We start from the raw sequence: 19,483 nt of genomic DNA, 5'->3' as shown, positions 1-19,483 counted from the left end.
TGGCTTTCCTGAAAATCTGTTAGAGGAGTGGTTTTCAAACTGGGGCATGTTTACCTCCAGGGGTACATGACACTTTGCCGAGAAGTATGTACCTAAATTTTAATAATGATGGTAAAGCTTCCAATTGGCCAATGTGTGGTGAGTAGTAGCATTGTTGTGTGTTGACACTAGTGAACATGCCAAGATGTGTTGGGTGTAGGAAGTAGGAGCAGCAGTATTTTTCAGGTAAAAGGATATGAGGCCAAAAAAGCTTGACAGTGTTAATGGAACCATTCTAAGATGTTATTTGCATTTATGTTTGACTGCTAAGCACAATCACATTAAGATTACAAGTCAATTATGTGTAGTTATGGGTAAATATTTTTCAGGTTTCATATTTTTGGAATTCAGGTTACAATGTTGGTTTGAAATAATTTTACAGCAATTTTGGGTTATTTTGTATTTTGAATCTTATTTTAGTTAGTTAACTGGATGATTGAATGAAAAGAACAAAACCAAACAAAATAACAGTGAATTTATTTAGTACAATGACTCGGTCATTTGGTTCATTTTGCAGACAAGTTCTTAGATTGATATTTGATCCATATGTCCCTCTCTTAGTATACTGATTACTGTACACACGTGGGTGGTAGTAAAAGACTCCCTGGGAATATTTTTCAATATGCCTGTCCACTTTTAATTTTATAGAAATAAAACACTAGACATTCACACAGCAGTAGCTATATAGCCAGAAATTACTACCTGTATCAGTTAGTTTGGCCCACTACTTTTTGTAGCTCTAACGGAGACATATAGAAGATGGCTTCTGTCTATCATCATATAAATTAGCGGGGGGCCAGCCTTCTGAGCAAACATGCCACAAATTAGCTCAACCCCCTACCTGAATGCCACTCCAATCCCTTTTCCTTTGCGATCTGTTGCTTTGCCTTTTGCTTCCTGCCTTGTGCTCCCTGTCTGATCTGATGATCTGCTTTCTGTTCCCTGCCCTGTCTGCCAGTGTGCTACCTTTCCCCTCCCCAGTCTGCCACATGCCACATACACAGGCTGCCCATGCCACTTGTGGCACCCATGCCACAGGTTGGCCATCTATGGTATAAACTATGAGTCCAAGAAATTGAAACATTGTGCTACTCTGACTTATTCTGTCAGTAAACTGTGTGTATGTGGATTTCTTATATCAATACTGCTAGTAACAGCAAGTAGATAATCTGTTCTAAGTGTGACTGTGGCAATGAATAAACTGTGTAAACCTTGGCCAAATAACATTTTGTCAGATTTGTGAATTTGCTGTTCCTTAAGGTCTGAACCTGTATTTTGACAACTAAATCAACACTCATAAAATAATGCATAAAATATTACATTATTGCAATATTGCATAAAATAATTACTTAGGTCCTTAACTCCCAGAACTGAATTTTTTGAAAATTGATGTTTAAACTTTTCATATTTCAGTTTCTTGTCTAGCTAATATGGATAATATCATAATACTGCTTACCCCTTTTGTGGAGTATTGCAAGGGAGACAAACTTGCAGTTTTAAATTATTATGCAGTTCTAAAATAGAAACCATTGTTTTACTGCTAAATATTATTAGTTGCTTCATAAAAATTAGAGATGAAAACAAACATTAGGTCATCCAGTCCAACTCTTATTGTACACAGTTGTTCCTTATGGGATATTATCTGTTGCTTATTGTAGTGCTGTCCTTCTGTCACAAATATTTTTACCAAAGATATTTCTAATTGTAAGGATTAAGAAAGTGAAATTTTAGTCAACGTTAAAAGTGCATAAGATACACACAAGGGACTATCTAAAGAAAAATACAAAAACACTAGGATCGGTGCATCAACATTTATTCCCATACAGTGGAATGCTGGATGATGGTAATGTACAGTATGAAGGAACGGTGCAAATTCTATGTAGAAATTTTTTTACACTTTTTCTTTAATATCAAAAAAGCTATTGATAAAAGTTTGATTTTAACAGATATAAAATAATATGTTCTGCTGCTATCATTTCTAAATAGCTGTTCCAGCAGTTTCATTCAACAAACAACATACTATATGCTCACAATAAAGCTTGTTAAAGTGAAGTATTAGAATGTCAAAATTTGCCATTTCAACAATGTAACATTAAGACTATTAAAAATCCTTTTTAATAGTTAAACTTATATTAACTTACTTGGTTTTTGTAGGGCTTAATCTGTGAATAGTATGAAAATTTAGAACTCCAATACACAGTAAAATCTTATTTTAGAAGTTTTTATAAAATATTGTAATTTTGCTTTATGTTTATTTGAGTCAACATTTTCAAATTCAGATGTTTAATTTATTACTTATGGTGAAATCCTGCCTTCTTGATGTCAATGAGAGTTTTGCCATATACTTCATTGGTTCGAGATTTCAGCCATAATCTATATTTAGGCATCTACCTGTTTGACCTGATTTTTCAGAGATGCTGAACACATACAGTTCCCAATGAAATCCATTTAAGTTTTATTTTAAGAGAGTCCACCAAGTGTCTAATGTGGATTTAGGGCCAATTTTATAGATATTCCAAAGTAATGTACTCCCATATTTAAACAGCTGATGGCAGGAGTCGGCTAAATTAAGATGCCTATACTTCAACATTATGGCTAGAGTTTGTCATTGCTGCATTTCTATAGGTGTGTCCACATCTATTGTAGGTGGAAACTGCAAACATAAAAGCCTAAAAATGTTAATGAGCCGGCCAGCAAGCAAAGTGAACCTATTGGCATTTTGATGCATGGCTATGGAAATAAATGGTCTAGTTAGGTATTATTTGATTGGCTTGGGCATCTTGCCTTTGTTGTATACTAAATTATACCTAGACAGGGTTTTGTTTTGTTTTTTTTGGTTAAGAAGTCTAGTAGCTTTTAGGTGTTGGGTACTCTTGACATCAAGAGTTCTTAAATTGTCCAACCATAAAGTGGTTTAATATTTTTCAGTATTATATTGCATGTTGTATTTACAGCCATCCTTCTGAAATGCATCTATCCTCTTGATTCAGTCATTTAACCGATTTTTTTTTTTCCTCAGGAAATTATGCCTTCTCTTTCAAAATGCTGGTGGTAGTGTTAGAACATTTTGTATTAACAAATTAATGCAACCAATTCTTTCCTTGTATACACACACACAACTCTTATTAGGATTATTTCAGTAATTTAGATCAATATGCTAGTTTTGGCATGATGAAACATGGTTATTTAGGTTAACCTTAAAGCTTGCCTGCTTGCTTGTTTGTAGAATAGTGTTTTTGTTATTATTGTTATTCTTTAAAAACAAAAAATTAGAAATATCAGGAATGTCAAGTCTGGTCTGTCTTGGTTTTGCCATAAAAAAGTGTGGGTCTCTAAGATGTGTACTGTGAACTCTCATAACTTAACCAGGTCAGGAGTATTGAGCCTTTAACAAGAACATTTTTTTCAGCCAAATCTTCATTGTGCAATAGAGTTAAATGGGTATTAACAAACAAAAACTGCCCTACTAGCACTAGGTTGAGCCAAGAAGAATGCAAGCAGGAGTAGTATACATTGTAGCTCAGAGTTGTGCCAGTATAATTTATACTCTATTTACTACTACTTAAAGTCCTGCCCCGGCAAAGTATTTAACCAGTACTTAATTAAATTTGCCTAGAATTTAACCAATACAGAACCTAGATAGTTCCATCAACTCTTCCTAGGACCTTTATCAAGGAAGATTGCCTTCCAGTTTTGCAGAATTCTGCTTAGTAGCTAATTGAGGGGCTTAAGAATAGGAACAAGCAAGCAATTTTCATTTTCTTCTGTAATCAGAGCAAGACTTAAAATCAGATCTCTGGTGGTAAAAAAAAATTTTAAATAGCAGGACTATAGAGTATTTGTGCGCAATGTTTAGAATTGCATGTTTTCCTTCCCATTTTTTAAAATCACTTTTCATAGAAGAGCCCATTCCAGCAAATGGCAAATGTGAATGTCATATTTGAACATTCTACTGTTCTGCTTCACTTTAATTTGTTCTTAAAAAACATTGATTTTCAACTAGATGTTTAAATATAAATTTTATAACGACAGAAGCCAGCCTGAAGTATGATAAAAAATTACATTTGATTTCAACATGTTTTTGCTACACAAATACACACAATTCAAATACTAACAGTGTAAGCATATTTCTTGTGCACACAAAAAAAATCACTATGCATATCCAGATGCTTATTGGTAAACTATGCATTCAAATACTCTGAGAAAGATAAACTTGATCAATCAGCTTTAAGATGCCTACACACGTTAGTGCAAACCTATAATCTATGGCTTGCAGTGGCTTTAAATGAAAAGCAAACTTGGAAAATTAAAGTGCAGCAAAAATGTATGCAGAATACTGCAGTGTATTTTTAGGCTGATGAGTTCTGAGATAATACACTTGCCACTCAAGCCAGCTTGTGATCTTCATCATGCAAGAAAGTCTTTCCTCTAAGAAATGTATTGCTCATACTTTTTTAGGGTTTGTTTCTTTCTGGTCATTTCTAATTTTATTCGTCTTTTTGGGGACTCCAAGCGCTGGGCTAGTGATTTTGGTGGTGAGTTTTGGTGGACCACTCCGACCGCTGCGTCCAGCGTTTTGATTTTTATTCTGGGCAGTTCGCAGCTTTTGTTCTTGCAATCTCTGTTCCCACCTCTAGAGAAATAATTTCAAGACAAAATGCTGAGTTAGAGAAAAATGTCACAATATAAAGCTATGGATAAAAAACAAGTTCAACTGTTGATACTAAAGCTGCTTCAAGAACTTAGTATTTTACTCACCACTGCTTACAATATATCACTACTCTCAAAAGTAAAGGGTCTGATCCCAGGTTCCTTGCGCATTGCAAGTTTCCACTGATTTCAGTGATACCCTCTTAAGAGTTAAATGAAATCAGTGGGACTTCCCTAAACATAAGGATCCAGGTGTACTGATCTCTTTGGAGGACCAATTGACTCACACTAACCAATTGATTATTTGATTTATAGAATCTGCCCATTTGATCTCATTTCAGGTAAACAGAGAGCAACCCACCCTTTTAAAGAATATATTGAAACATCATCATGTAACAAAGTTGCATTTTCTAGTTTCTCCTTTTTATTGGGTAAGGAAAGGCAGGAAATAACCAGATTGTTTTTGATAAGTGAGGCAAATAACTATGTAAGTTGCTGAACATTTTAGCAGAAGGACGTGCTGCTTTTCCTAAGCTGACAAAATATCTAGCATAATTCCTAAGGAGTTCTACAGACCAACAGAAAGTCTTATATTATTCCAGGCAGCCTATGTAGAATTTATTTAATTGGTTATGCTTACCTTGAATCTTTTATTTAGCTGATCTTTCCATTTTTCAACTAAACAGCCATCAAGAAGCATCAGCCTGCAAATTTCAAAGAGCACAAACATTCTATGTTAAAAATACAAATATCTAGTTTCCTGCATATCAGTACCTAAACCATAAAATACTTAATTGTACATACTTAGTCAGTCATTGTTCCAATTGATTTACTATAGACAAGAAATATTTTCCAAAGCGGACCAGTCCAAACAAATTTGAAGCAAACAAACAGGGTTTTTTAACATACATTTTTTCTTTTAAAGGCTTTGCAACTCAAATAAGACAGCGTGGCATATCTAATGCCTAGTGGTTGGTGGCATAGCAAGTTTGCTGAGTACTCTGAGCAGGGTTGAAGGTGGGGTGTATACCAACCATGGTAGATGGGGGAAGGGAAGGGAAGTCTTACCTGCCTGCGCTGCTGCTGCTGCTCAGCATCAGAATGACAGCTCCCATGGTTGGCCTTCCTTAAAACAGATCTTGATGCCCCATTTACTCCCTCCCCTCTCCCCCCAGTACATATAAGTTAAGAGCCAGACTATGCCTCTTCTGGCAAAGCCTTCCTGGGGGGAGGGAGGGGCATTCTGTTTAACACACTTACCCCCACCCCCAATACACTGCTAGGTGCAGTGCTCCCAGTCTCCTGTGACTGGGCAGGGGCAATGCAGGCCTTTCCCACTGCTGCAAAGGCTCCCAGTGGGGGGAAAGAAGCACCATTCAACTTGCCCCACTCACCATCCTTCAACCCCCAGATATACTGCTTGGTGCAGTGCAGAGCTTCCCCTGCCACAACAAAGACTAACAACAGGGGATGGAGGGATTCTGGCACCCCCTCATGGTCAACACCTGCTGGCCTTGCCCTAGTTATGCTACTGTCTAGCACCTAAGAAAAAAATTTGGAGTCTCCATTTTTACTTGCAGGTGTTCTGTAGATGAAAATTACCCTGGCTTGACCATGAGTAGAGAAGAACAATGGGCTGGGTATCTGGTCCCGTGCCTATCTATTTGATATGTGCAAACAGAATCATATCCCTTGTGATATATATTTAATACAAATATCAATCAAATACTGTATTTACTAGAATATGAGACAACCCCCAATAATTATTCTATGTATACATTTATTATAATTTTTCAGGTATAGAATCTAATTATTGGATGCTTTCCTTGATTTTATCCCTCTCCCACTGCTCCAGCAGAAAAAATAAATCTGGGGGATCAGGTAGCTCACTTGCCCTCTGTCCTACCATCTTTCTCCCCCTGTCCCTTCCCTACTCCTTACAGTCAGACCCCACTCTCCCTGAGAATATGGAAGTGAGGACAAAATCTGAAAACACTGGGAGCATCAACATGTGCAATTAATGTGAAGCAATAAACCCTGTGCAGATTGCACTGGAGTTTATTGCTCCCATCTACACATGCACCCATCTGACAGGAGGCACTGGGGGGTCACCCTGCCAACCCAGGGCTGCTCCCCCCTGGCTCAGTATGCTGTGGAAGGGCAGGCCGGGGCATGAGAATGCTCCAGTACATGGCTAGCTGGCAGGAAGCCCCTGGACTGAAGCACCCTCATGCCCCGGCCAGCTGGGGCAGCATCTACATGTACGCCCTCTATGGCGTAAAAAACTCCGCAGCAGGATATTATTTGTATTTGCAAGTACTATCCTGGTACAGAGTTAAACAGTTTACTCCAGCCTAATAGCATATGCACATGTAGCATGACATTTACTGTGCAGCTAATTAGCCTACTCTGCAGTAAACACCTCATATAGATATGCCCCCAGTCCTGTACCTGTAGTACAGGTACCCATCAACTTAGTTCATGCAAAATTTTGATGCATTTTTGAAACTGCTACAAGTTTTAGCACCGGTACCCCATAAACATACTTTTAAGCAGCATATTTATACCAACATATATATATAGTACAAACTATATGCATGATATTAGTTCACACCCAAAAGGCTCATGATTTACCATACAGTTCATTGGGCTGGGCCCCAGCAGAGTCGAGAGCATTTGAAGCCAAGGTGACCTCAGAGCTTAGCACTGCTCAGTATGTATGCAGCAGTGGGGAAGGCCTAAACTGCCCCTGCCCAGTCAGTACTGCAGCAAGACAGTAGCCCTAGACTTCAGGAGGGTAGATTTCATTGAGCCTAGGAGTCTAGTCGGGGAGGCACTGGGGTCCTGGATGGGTGAGGAGTTGGGAGTCCAAGAAGAGTGGTTGTTCCTGAAGGAGACAATCCTCCAAGCCCAAAGGGTGGCAATCCCAACACGGAACAAAGGGGGCAAGAGTGCTCAAAAGCCCTCATGGCTCACCAAAAGCATCCAGGAACATCTCAAAGCTAAGAAGGAGGCATACACCCAATGGAAGGGAGGGGCCATCACCAGGGAGGACTATACCTCTGTTGCTCGGGATTGTAGCAGGGCTATTAGGAAGGGCAAGGCGGAAATGGAACTGGGACTAGCAACCCGGATCAAGGATAACAAGAACTCCTTTTTTAAATACATAGGGGGTAAAAAGAAGGTTCTGGGTATTGTAGCGCCTCTGCAGGACACGCTTGGAAATCTGATGGTCTCACCGGATGACAAAACTAACCTATTTAACAATTTCTTTGCCTCCATTTTTCTGAGCAGGGACCAGATCATCCCCCACACTGGGATCCCTGATGGTCCCAGGGAAAGCGCAGCCAGGCCCAGGGTCAGAGAGGACCTAGTCAGGGAACTTTTGGTGGGACTGGACATGTTCAAATCAGCAGGTCCTGATGATCTCCACCCCAGAGTGCTGAGGGAATTAGCAGAGATCATTGCGGGACTCCTGGCACAGCTTTTCGAGCATTCATGGTGCTCTGGCGAGGTGCCAGAGGACTGGAAAAGAGCCAATGTGGTCCCCATTTTCAAAAAAGGGAGGAAGGAGGACCCAGGAAATTATAGGCCTGTTAGTCTTACCTCAGTCCTGGGGAAGCTTGTTGAGAAAATCATCCAGGTGCACATCTGCGAGGGGCAAGCAGGGGAGTGTATGCTTAGGGGCAACCAACATGGGTTCATTAGAGGCAGGTCCTGTCAGACCAACCTGGTGGCGTACTATGATCAGGTCACAAAATCCTTGGATGCAGGTGTCGCAGTAGACGTAGTCTTTCTGGACTTTAGGAAGGCCTTCGACACTGTCTCTCATCCCATTCTCATTAAAAAATTAGGAGATTATGATGTCGATGCCTACACAGTCAGATGGATCACCAATTGGCTGGAGGGCTGCACCCAGAGAGTGGTGGTGTATGGGTCACTTTTGACCTGGAGGGATGTAGGCAGTGGGGTCCCCCAGGGCTTGGTCCTCGGGCCCGCACTGTTCAACATCTTCATCAGCGACTTGGATGAGGGGGTGAAAAGCACCTTGTTCAAATTCACAGGTGACATTAAGATGTGGGGAGAAGTGGGCATGCTAGAAGGGAGGGACAGGCTGCAACTGGATCTGCACAGGTTACAGTGGTGGGCAGATGAGAATAAGATGGGATTCAATACTGACAAGTGCAAGGTGCTGCCCCTAGGGAAAAAGAACCAGCAAAAGACCTACAGGCTGAGGAACTCCCTTCCCGTCAGCAAAGAGGCAGAAGAGGATCTTGGAGTCATTATAGACTCCAAGAGGAACATGGGCCACCAATGTGGGGACGCAGTTAGGAAAGTTAACCGCACCTTGTCATGCATCCCCAGATGCATCACAAGGAGGTCCAAGGAGGTGATCCTCCCCCTCTATATGACATTGGTCAGGCTGCAGTTGGAGTACTGCGTCCAGTTCTGGGCACCGCACTTCAGGAAAGATGTGGACAACATTGAGAGGGTTCAAAGGAGGTCCACTCGCATGGTCAAGAGGCAGCAGGGCAGGCCCTACGAGGAGAGGCTACGAGACCTGAACCTGTTCAGCCTCCACAAGAGAAGGCTGAGAGGAGATCTGGTGGCTGTCTATAAACTGTCCAAGGGATACCAGCAGGCAATGGGAGAGTCCCTGTTCCCCCAAGCACTACTAGGAGTAACAAGGAATAACGGCCATAAGTTGACAGAGAGTAGATTCAGGCGAGATATCAGGAAGCACTACTTCACGGTCAGGGCGGCTAGGATCTGGAACCAACTTCCAAGGGAAGTGATGCTTGCTCCTACTCTGGGGGCTTCAAAAGGAGGCAAGTTAATCACCTAACTGGGGTCGTTTGACCCCAGCATTCTTTCCTGCCCATGGCAGGGGGTCGGACTTGATGATCTGCTCAGGTCCCTTCTGACCCTACCTTCTATGAAACTATGAAACTATGTGTATATACTCCAGATATCCCCAACAAAGTATCCATGTGTTAAATAGCCTCCCACTCATGACCGGAACTAGGTGTTTTGTGATCTCCAAAAATGTATATGCAGATGAGGTGCAGGGCAACCTGGTCTGCCTCCATCTCATGGAGGGGTGCTGCACTAATCGTATGTGACAGGCTGATAGAAGCAACATAGGGATTCTGGGTGAACTGTTTGCAGCCTGTTTGGAACTCTTTGATGATGTTTGCCAGACATTTAAGGCTGGTAAAGAAACAGGAATCACTGGAAATGGGAAAGAACACTGCAGCTCAGCTGCAGGAGTGTAGAGGAAGTAAAAAATGTATTTAGTGCAGTGGCTCACCATGACTTATAAATCTGGAACTGAGGGGGACTTCACTCAATGGGAAAGGTATATTATTCAGATGCGCTGTACTATCCTATCCTTGCACTAGGTTCTTATCAGTATGTTTGCCCAACCTAGGTCATATGTTTTATAGTCATGCTCAGTGTTGGCTGCAATGAATCAGCTTCATAATTGGTTTCTATTACTGGGCTCATGCTGCTTTTGAAAGCAATTTAATGACAAACAACATGTTTAAAGATCTCTCTTTGTATGCAAAGAGAAGACAAGGGGTTTTTTCCCTATGCTGATTAGGAAAAAGCCTCATCTTGTATTCAAATAAATATGGCATGTAGGTGAAGAAATGATTCTTGCTATGTAAGACAATACAAGGCCCAATTATTTCAGCCACTGCAAGGCAAGTTAAAAACTGGATGACTCCAAATGTCAAATGTCAGAGCTGGCCTGTAGGCTGACTCAGTATTGGCTGGAACAGATGGATTAAACTAGAGGGAAATTCTGGTTCTGAATTTATGTGGCTCCCTTGATCCATCACCTGCCACTTCAGCTGGGAAATTCTAGCATGCATAATGTGCACTCTGCTAGCTGAACCAATGATCTGACCCAGTATTACAATCTTTGTGCTTCTTTGTTCCTAAGCACAAGTAAATTATGGAGGTATAAAGACTTGATATGACACTACTTTGTCTAATGGTTTGTTTATCTTATATAACTATTTTACAAATGTTTCAGGAATCTTAAAGATATATGGTATATCTCATCCTGTAAAGTCGGCTAGCATTAGTACAATATAATAAGAAAGACAGGCCTCAAAAAGCAAAAAAAAAAAACAGTAACAAAATTTTGGAAGCTTCAGAAAAGGTCTAAAATATTTTCACCTAAAATCACAACCTCACCTCCTTAAAATATAACATGTCACAGTCCAGACTTAAGTATGCTGTGACTTTGGAACACTGGGATTTCCAACTCTCTACACTGCTATGCAGCACCCCTTTCAAGCTCTACTTGTTCATGAGATACCGAACCTAATAGCTATTGACTTTACTGGCTGATATAATACTATCTGTTTTCAGACTTCGTAGATTTCAGTTAAGACACATGTATCAGCCAGCTTAATAAAGCAACAGGATGCTATCAATAAGCACAATTTAATGTGATACTTAACTGCTAAGCAAGGATCTGTAGTGTCTCATATAGGGCCCAATTCTCCAACTGCATTATTACCTGTGCATCAGTGCAAAATGGGTATAAAATGCTACTTGAGCTGACAGCATTTGCAGCCATTTTCCCCAAAGTTCAAGACAGTGGAGAATGGAGCTAATATAATACTTAAGTACTCTTTTCTAGTCATGCTTAGATTGAAAATCTGTATGAATGAAGTTGTAATGTGATATATTCTTAAGGGCTTATGTTTTGTCCAGAACAGGTTATAAGGTAGAATCCTAGCCCCATTGAAGTCAATCAGTGATTCATCATTGACTTCCCTGGAGCCAGGATTTCACTCATTATGACTTCTGACATTTTAAAAAGCCTCTGTAAATGAAACCATTCTGTTTACATACCAGTGAGTTCAACAGAAAACACATATAATGGTTTGTGCTTTCTTTTTTCAAACCCTTTTTAGTACAGTATATGAAATTAAAAACCTCAATGCCCTTTACAAATCATCCACAACATATTTGCTGGATTGTTTGTTTTTCCATTGTAATTGAAAAGCAGATTGCAATCTGTCTGTGATAAAAATGTTTTTCCTATATATACGAGATCCTAGAGGTCATGCTACAGGAAAAAGTTGGAGGTTAAGACAGGGTTCTAAACTTAGTTTTGACACTTACCTAATTTGTGATTCTTTTCACACATCTATGCCTTACAGCCCCTATCTATAAAATTGGCATTGCAACAAAGTTTTTTAAAAATTAACTTATCTTAAAGTATTTTCAGATCCTTAGGGAAAAGATGCTATGTAAATTTTAAATATTATTAATATAAGCTTGTACAAAAACCTTTGTTAAGTTTTAATAAAGTTACTCCAGTAATTAATATAATCTTTATACTAACTACATAGAGGTAGTTTTAAAATATTAATACTTTAATATTTTAAAACTACAGAAATAACCCATTAAACTTCTATATGTAACTGCTCTATGATCCTTACGTTTTGGATTTTCAGTTAATAATATTGCCCCACAAAAATACAATGTATACAGATTCCGAACAACCTTGACTCCAACCACAAGCACATATTTACCTGTTGCTATCTGAAGTCATGGATTTGCAGGGACTATATATATTCCCTTAAACTGTATATTGGATAGTGATCAAGGAAACAACCTTAGTTATAGTTTCACAGCAGAGAAGTAGCCTTTTCTACTATTTGTCCCCTTTCTTTTAAATTTGATTAAACTGATCCTTGTACAACACTATAATTTCTTACCTGGAACGCCATTCATAACACATGATCAGGACATCTTGCTTTGGTTGAAGAGGTGGACACTGGCAGGATGAATTCGTAATAAGAGGCACTTGTGACCGAGGGATAGGTGTTGAGGACTTCAGTATGTCTTTCACTTCAACCACTGTCGTTACTTCATTGCAGCTCCTTCTTTCCACTTCCTTTACTTTAGCATGAATAACTGCAATTTGAAAAGTATATAAGCAAGGACAAAATTTAAGGAATTGAAGGAATACTCAGGATTTCAGGAAATATCATTTAAAACTGAATAAAGCTTTTTCATATCATATAAGCTCCTGCTTCAGTTGTAAACTGAGGCAGGAACCATTTCTTCTTATGTGTGTATGCACATGGCCCAGGGCACAGGGACCTGATCCTAATTGGCTTTTCAACCTGATTACTCAAAATATAAAGTTGAGCACATCCCTGTTGCTGTTTTCATGCCTATCCTGCAAACCATTACCCTACAGACAACCCCATGGACTCCAAGGATTCTAACTCACACAAATAAGTTGGTTGTTCATTCCCAACTCATTATTATTTATGGTTACTTTGACATATTTACATTATGACATAGAGATTTACCATGAAACCTATTGTCCTTTCAATAATAAAACCATTCAAGCTTCTGAAGGTTAGCTTATGACTATAAAAGAGATTGTCAAAACCTCAAGGTGTATGTTAAGAATTTCAGATACCTTAAAAATGAGTAGGGTTCTAAATAAAAAACTTAGTAGCTTACTTAACTAAGGGGGTTCAAAATGTACATAGTTAATAATAATAATACTGTTTCTTCCCTTAAATGAAAGTCATTGAAAAATTCTTGCAAAAGCACTATCCTGTCTTGATATTGGATTATATTTTAAGAGAACAGGTACACACATAAAATAGTCACTGAAACCTGTTTCCCTAGCTATAGAAAGGAGAAACATATGGTGACATTTGGGTTCTGTAGCGCTAAGCATCTGAACAACACTGAAAAACTACACAGATTTTAAAAGAGGCAATTCATTCCTTCAGTAAGAGAGTTCTGATCAAACTTACATCGGGATTTTAAGAAGAGCCTGCAAATCCTTTTCAGAAAGTTCTTTTCTCAATAAGCTGCATTAGTAACTGGCAAATTCCAGAAATACAGCAACATATTTTATGGAAGATCTTGCCATTTGATCATCTCTATTATGAATAGAAAATAGGAAGTTTGCTGCCATCAGACTGATGGGAAACTCTTGTATCAGATTACACATTTTCCAAGCTAGCTTGTGCTTTCTTCACATACACAAAATTCCTATTGAAAGTGACAGGAGTTTTGAGTGAGTGGGGAAGGCCTGGTTCTTACTGAAAGACTTCTTTTACAGGACTCAGCACTCAGGTGAGTCCAGCATGAGGAAAAATAGAGGAACAGGGAAGTCAAATGACAGAGACTGGACATGTCTATATGTTCATAGTTACTGCACTAAACATTAGGTTTAGTACTTGTATAACCAAGTACTAAATCAATGCACAGTACCTGGTGCTACTGCACAGTAGCACTGGCACCTGGGTTTTTAATGACACTAACTGCACAGTAGCCTAATACTACTGCACAGTAGCATATTAGCACAATTTTTGCCCTGCACGCTACTGCACAATAGAATTAGACTACTGTACAGGTAACATCTCATGTAGATGCATCCATTGTGACTGAAATATAAACAGAGTTGCTCCTTTTTTCCCCCTTTATACAGCATATAATTACAACCACAAAAAATGTATAACAGGGCACGATCAGCATATATCTACCTTACCACCTGCAAGTCAGAGATATCTATGTGGAACTCTGAATGTTTGGAATAAACTTCAAAACATAGCGGAAAATTACCTATTAAGAAGGCAGTATTTACAGGATCATTGGAATGATATGTATTAACTGTAACTATAGCACAAATCTGTATCACCCACATACAGTGCTTTAAGAACCTAGGTTTTCAAAAGCACTGAAGCAATTCTGAAGTTTACATCCCTTTTTCAAATCTTACTTAATTTGCAAATGACTTAGGTACTTTTAATATTTTTTATGTTAACTTGTAATTGGGAATTTGCTTTACAACAATGAAAATAGATAAAGACTTATTACAGACTTCCTAAAAAAGCATTTTGTTCCTGGGAATTGTTTAAAAAATAAAATATAAAATCATAACAAAAGCCAATTGTGTTAACCATTGTGTTATGATTTTTTTTTTTTTTTGTATTTAACCAGTTGTGATTGGTTAATTGTGATTTTATTTTTTATTTTATTTATTTATTTTTTTTTTGTATTTAACAGCCTGGCCCAAATCATCAGAAAGATATGTTGGTTACATATATTATTCTAAAACAGATTTTCAGCAGAACAAGAATTTGATTGGATATTTCCCCTGTATTTTTTTGCTATTCCTCTTCTGACAGTAAAATACCTATTGATTTTGAAAGGGAAAATCTAAGAACCTCAAAGCTAAAATCTTGATTGTAGACATAATGAATGCAATGTGATGCTTTCAGTTTCTCTAAAGGTAGATCATGAACCTGCAAGCTTCATTCAGGTAAACTCATGCTGAAGCACATTTCATTTTAAATTGCTTAAAGTACGGTCATTTTAAGTTGCTGCTTTTTCATGCATTTTAGACAAATGCAGATAATGGAGAAGTTCAGTGTTCTACCAGTTCATAGCCTTAGCATCACCAAAGTGCAATGATTTAATATAAATGTGTTTACCAATAGCTCAGCATGGTAAATGCCCATTTCTTTTTACAAAGGGCCTCCTGACTTCACATAAGTGTTTGTTTAAACCTTAAAGATGTAAGCAACTAACCTGATCATGTAATCTGATACAAATATATCATGTTATAATGTTTATTGTAATAAAACCTAACATCCATATTTTGTAATAAATGAATTCCAGTAACACCCCTCCCAGAAACAGCACCTGTAGATTGCTATAAATTATATTAGTACATGAGAATTCCACTGTTGATTTTACGGACTTTATTATTAAAAGGTAAAAAATATAAATAGTTTTTCTTACTCACTTGTGTTCAGAAATTATTTTTAGAGATCAAAACATGTATATTGTCTCTGTGTCATGCAATGTAACATGAAAGCCATGAGCCAGGTCCTCAGTTGGTAAAAACTGTTATAGCAACATTGACTTCAAATGATCTCTATCTGACACAACTTGACACAACTTGAGTATATGATCATATGATTGTAATGCCTAACATGCAAAATATAGTAAATTTTATGATGACCAAAAATAAGTCTATGACTTAATTTGTGAGTAAATAACAAAGTTGCTTTTCTAACTTTCCTTGCCCCTTTGCTTTCATTGCTTTCATATAAACTATTTTCAGCTGGTTGGAAATGCAAAATTGTATTTACATGGCCAAAAAAGATTCCGGTTTCCCTGACAAAGAAAAATAAACACGGCCATCCTCAAAGTCTCCAGCTATTTTGTGCATCTAAATGCATTAATCACCTCAGGTAAATTTGTTAATATATTAACGGATTTTTTTCTCCTCTCAATTCTTCTAAACAATCTCATTGTCCCACTAAATTGTATTGGGAAAATCTTTTATTATAGAAACACTGCACCACCCTGGTGAGTTTTAATGACTGAAAAGCTCTAGAGATTTGCTAGTTGCTATTTTAAGGAAAACAAAGTGAGATGTTTCCAGGGAAAACAATTTTTTATAGTCTCAGAAAATGGTGTGCGGTTATGATTATTGGTTTGCTAGAATTGATAGACCCGATCTTTTCTTTTTAAATGATTTGCCCTCATAACACAATAATACTAAACACAGCAGCTGAAAGACTCTGTAAGAACATAAGAATTGCCATTTACTGGGTCAAACCATAGGTCCATCTTGCCCAGTATCCTGTGTCATAGTAGCAGAGTGGATGCAGAAAGGGAGAGTGAACTGGGTAGGACCAGGGTATTTTTTTTCACTGTTCCTTTCTCCCTTGTAGCTTCAAGCATTTTAAGGTCGAGGAAATTCTTATTCAGAGGCTGTATCCATAACTCCCATGTTCAATGGCTACTGACGCCCCTTCCCTCCAGGAATTTGTCCAGTCCCATTTTGAATCTGGCTAAACTGCCAGCTTCTACAATATTTGGTGGCAATGAGTTCCATGATTTAATGAGTTCACACGCTGTGTAAAAAAGAACTTCCTTTTGTTAGTTTGAAACGTACACCTACTAGTTTCATGTTATGACCCCCTAGTTCTCGTATTGTGAGAGAGAATAAATAATAAATCCCTATTTATTTTAAACTCTTATCATGCCCCCTCTCCCCACCCCACCTCAAACCCCCTCAAGGAAACTTTGATGTGATTTCCCTGCTGCACTTACTGTAGCTGTAGTTCCTGGTCAGGTAAGTTGCTAGGGTTGGCTTTATCTTTTTGCACTTGCAGCGATCTTTAAACAAACAGGAAAAAAAAGCATAGGGAAAATGTGAATTGACACTATGTCAAGCACAGGATTATTTTAAGGGAGTGATGAATCAGTAGGAGACACACCATGGTTTACATTCTTGCAGTCAGATTCTTGAGGTCTTTCTTGGACTATCACATCCTGAGTAAAATCCATCCACTTCACATCTGAAAAACCAAGATAAAAACTGCACTCAAGCCATGCCAAGAACCCAGCATATGACAGCAAAGGAAAGCCCCATTCTGAATAAACAGATTAAAATAATTTTTGAAAGTTGTGTAGGTACTTTAGATAAGGATGATCTGTCCCTGAGCTGGGGATTGGATTAGATGACTACCTCCTGAGGTCCCTTCCAGTCTTATTTTTCTATGATTCTATGAATCAATGAAAAAGAAACCCACAGGGGCATCCTACTTTGCTTCTACAATACTCATCTCCTGCAATCAGCCTGCCAGCTCCATCATCCCTGAAAGCGCTTGTCTGCAGGAGGTCCCCTGCTTGCCCCTAACGGCCCTAGAAGCTGCATCAAGTGATGCCGACAGGGTTTCAGCAGGGGACTGCCAGTGTGTCCCTAGAAGCTGCATTAAGTGGGCAGTGATGCTGGCAGGGTTTCAGCTAGGGTTTCATGAACATAGGGCATGCTTGGCCTCACCATGCTGCCAGCTTGCCCCTAGCTTCCATCTTCCAGGCTAGTAAGAGGCACTGGGAGAGGGCAGCTCTTCTCCCTGATCTGTTTCTGGGGGCCCTGCCAAGGGAAAAACGATGGCCCTTTACCTAGCTGGATTTGTCTGGGAGTTTCAGAGATGTCTTGAAGAAGGGCCAGATCAGCATTTCTCAGCCCGTGAGTTGTGACCCAAAAGTAGGTCCCAAGAATATATGAAAGGGCTGTGAACAAACTTTTAAAGTGGATTAACAAACTTTAAAACTGGATTCTCTTTTAAAGGAGAAATTGTGTGGCTTTCCCTTTGCAGGCTGGCAGAGTTCCCCCCAGTGCCATAGTAATGAAGTTTAGCACCCAGGGCAAAGCCTGCAGTGGCAGCCTACCCTCACCCCATGCACAGATCCATGGAGCACATGCTGCCCTCCCCATGCTTGCTCGGGAGTGCACACAGCGGCGGGAGCCGCCCTTCCCCTGTTTCCACGTCTCTCCAAATGAGCCGCTCGCGGCTGTGCCCTGCCCCGGCTGAGCAGCACCTGTTGGCACCCTTTTGTTTTGGCTTGCCCTTAGGGTGGTCATCATAGAGAACACTTAAATTTTCTGCTACTCTGTCCTCTATCAGGGCCAGCCCATCCTATACTGTGAAACCTGCGGCCGCAGGGGGCTCCGAAGCTAAGGGAACCCTACGTCCAGCCGCTCACCATCCCTCTCCCTGCTCCCCGCCTCTGCTGGCAGCTTCTTTGGGGCAGGGGCCCCCAAACTATTTCTTGCACGGGGCCCTGAAAAATTGTGGGCTGGCCCTGTTCTCTATTGATATGAAATCCAGTGCCTTTATGTCCTCTATTTTTCTCTTGAAGAGACACTATGTGAATTTTCACTCAAAGAGAAAAATGGAGGACATAAAGGTGCCGGGTTTCCTCTCAATAGAGGACAGAGGACTAGCAGACAACACAGGAAAAGTGCAATGTGGGAACAGGAGAGGTGTAACGTGGCCAAGCGCCCCGTGATGGCCACCCTACTTGCCCCGCTTTGCTACGGCACTTGTTCCCCCACAATGGGTCCTGGTACAAAAAAGGCTGGCAAGCAGGCGAAGCCGTGCCTCAGGGGAGCGGCTCTGGCAGCGCTGGGTGTGTGAGAGGAGAGGCAGGCGCTGCCCGGGGCATGGGCCCTCCTGCCCGCGGAGCCCGGGGGCTGCCCCAGCGCCGTGCCCACAGCCCTCCGCCGCCCCGCGCCCGGCTCACCCGCCGGCAGGTCCGTGACGATGGCCTCGGGGGAGATGCACACGCCGCGGTCGTACACGGGCAGGTCCTCGCAGGCCAGGCTCTCGGGCCAGCTGTGGTTGTAGCGCTTCATGAGCGGCTCGCAGCCGTCGCGGGCGCGCTGGCACACGGATTTGCACGGCTTGATGGGGTCGTAGAGGAACTCCAGCGTGCAGATGGGCGCGTACATGGCGCAGAGGAAGAAGCGGAGCACGGGGCTGCAGCCGGTGGCCACCAGCTCCTCGTACTGCTCGCTGGCCAGGACGGCGTTCTCCTGCGTGCTGTGGTGCAGGTGGTTGGGCATCCGCGTGATGTTCCAGGGCATGGCCCGGCACATGGGGATGCGCACGGCCTCGCACGGGGCGCCCGCGCCCGCCCGCAGCCCCAGCGCCAGCACCGCCAGCGCCGCCAGCATCTGCCCGGCCGCCGCCGCCGCCGCCGCCGCCGCTCAGCTCCTCCTGGCTCCCGGCGGGCTCCCCGCAAGGGCGACGCGAGCTCGGGCCCCGGAGCGGTCCTCTCGCCTCCGGGCTCTCGGCATCCGCGGACAGCCATGCAGAGCGTAGGGCCGGATTTATACCAGTGCCCCGAGTGACGGGGGGGCTGAGCCTGCTTCTCTGGCAGCATCATTCATTTGGGGGGGGGGGGTGTTTCTTTTCAGGCACAGTGACAT

General features: G+C 41.0%; 1 protein-coding gene across 1 annotated transcript; it reads right to left on the bottom strand.

The window, feature by feature from the left end:
* Positions 1 to 1,836: 1,836 nt before the first annotated feature.
* On the bottom strand, positions 1,837 to 19,442 carry SFRP4 (secreted frizzled related protein 4). The gene is made up of 6 exons (XM_006267888.3): positions 18,796 to 19,442; positions 16,983 to 17,063; positions 16,816 to 16,881; positions 12,435 to 12,633; positions 5,330 to 5,393; positions 1,837 to 4,672 (listed from the first exon to the last, which is right to left on the bottom strand). Exons 1-6 carry the CDS (start codon positions 19,226 to 19,228, stop codon positions 4,484 to 4,486), a joined length of 1,032 nt encoding a protein of 343 aa, XP_006267950.1. The 5' UTR covers positions 19,229 to 19,442; the 3' UTR covers positions 1,837 to 4,483.
* Positions 19,443 to 19,483: the final 41 nt, after the last annotated feature.

This window comes from Alligator mississippiensis, chromosome 5 (genome assembly GCF_030867095.1).
Source record: "Alligator mississippiensis isolate rAllMis1 chromosome 5, rAllMis1, whole genome shotgun sequence".
NCBI lineage: Eukaryota > Metazoa > Chordata > Crocodylia > Alligatoridae > Alligator > Alligator mississippiensis.
The sequence above is the reverse complement of the archived record's forward strand: the minus strand, read 5'-3'. Positions and strand labels throughout refer to the sequence as shown.

Excerpts from the sequence above, each read along its gene's own strand:
- SFRP4 (XM_006267888.3), bottom strand. The coding sequence starts at position 19,228 with ATGCTGGCGGCGCTGGCGGTGCTGGCGCTGGGGCTGCGGGCGGGCGCG. Across the intron at positions 16,882-16,982 it reads CTGCAAGAATGTAAACCATG|ATCGCTGCAAGTGCAAAAAG; the intron begins GTGTGTCTCCTA and ends GTTTGTTTAAAG. Across the intron at positions 5,394-12,434 it reads TGTTATGAATGGCGTTCCAG|GCTGATGCTTCTTGATGGCT; the intron begins GTAAGAAATTAT and ends TGAAATTTGCAG.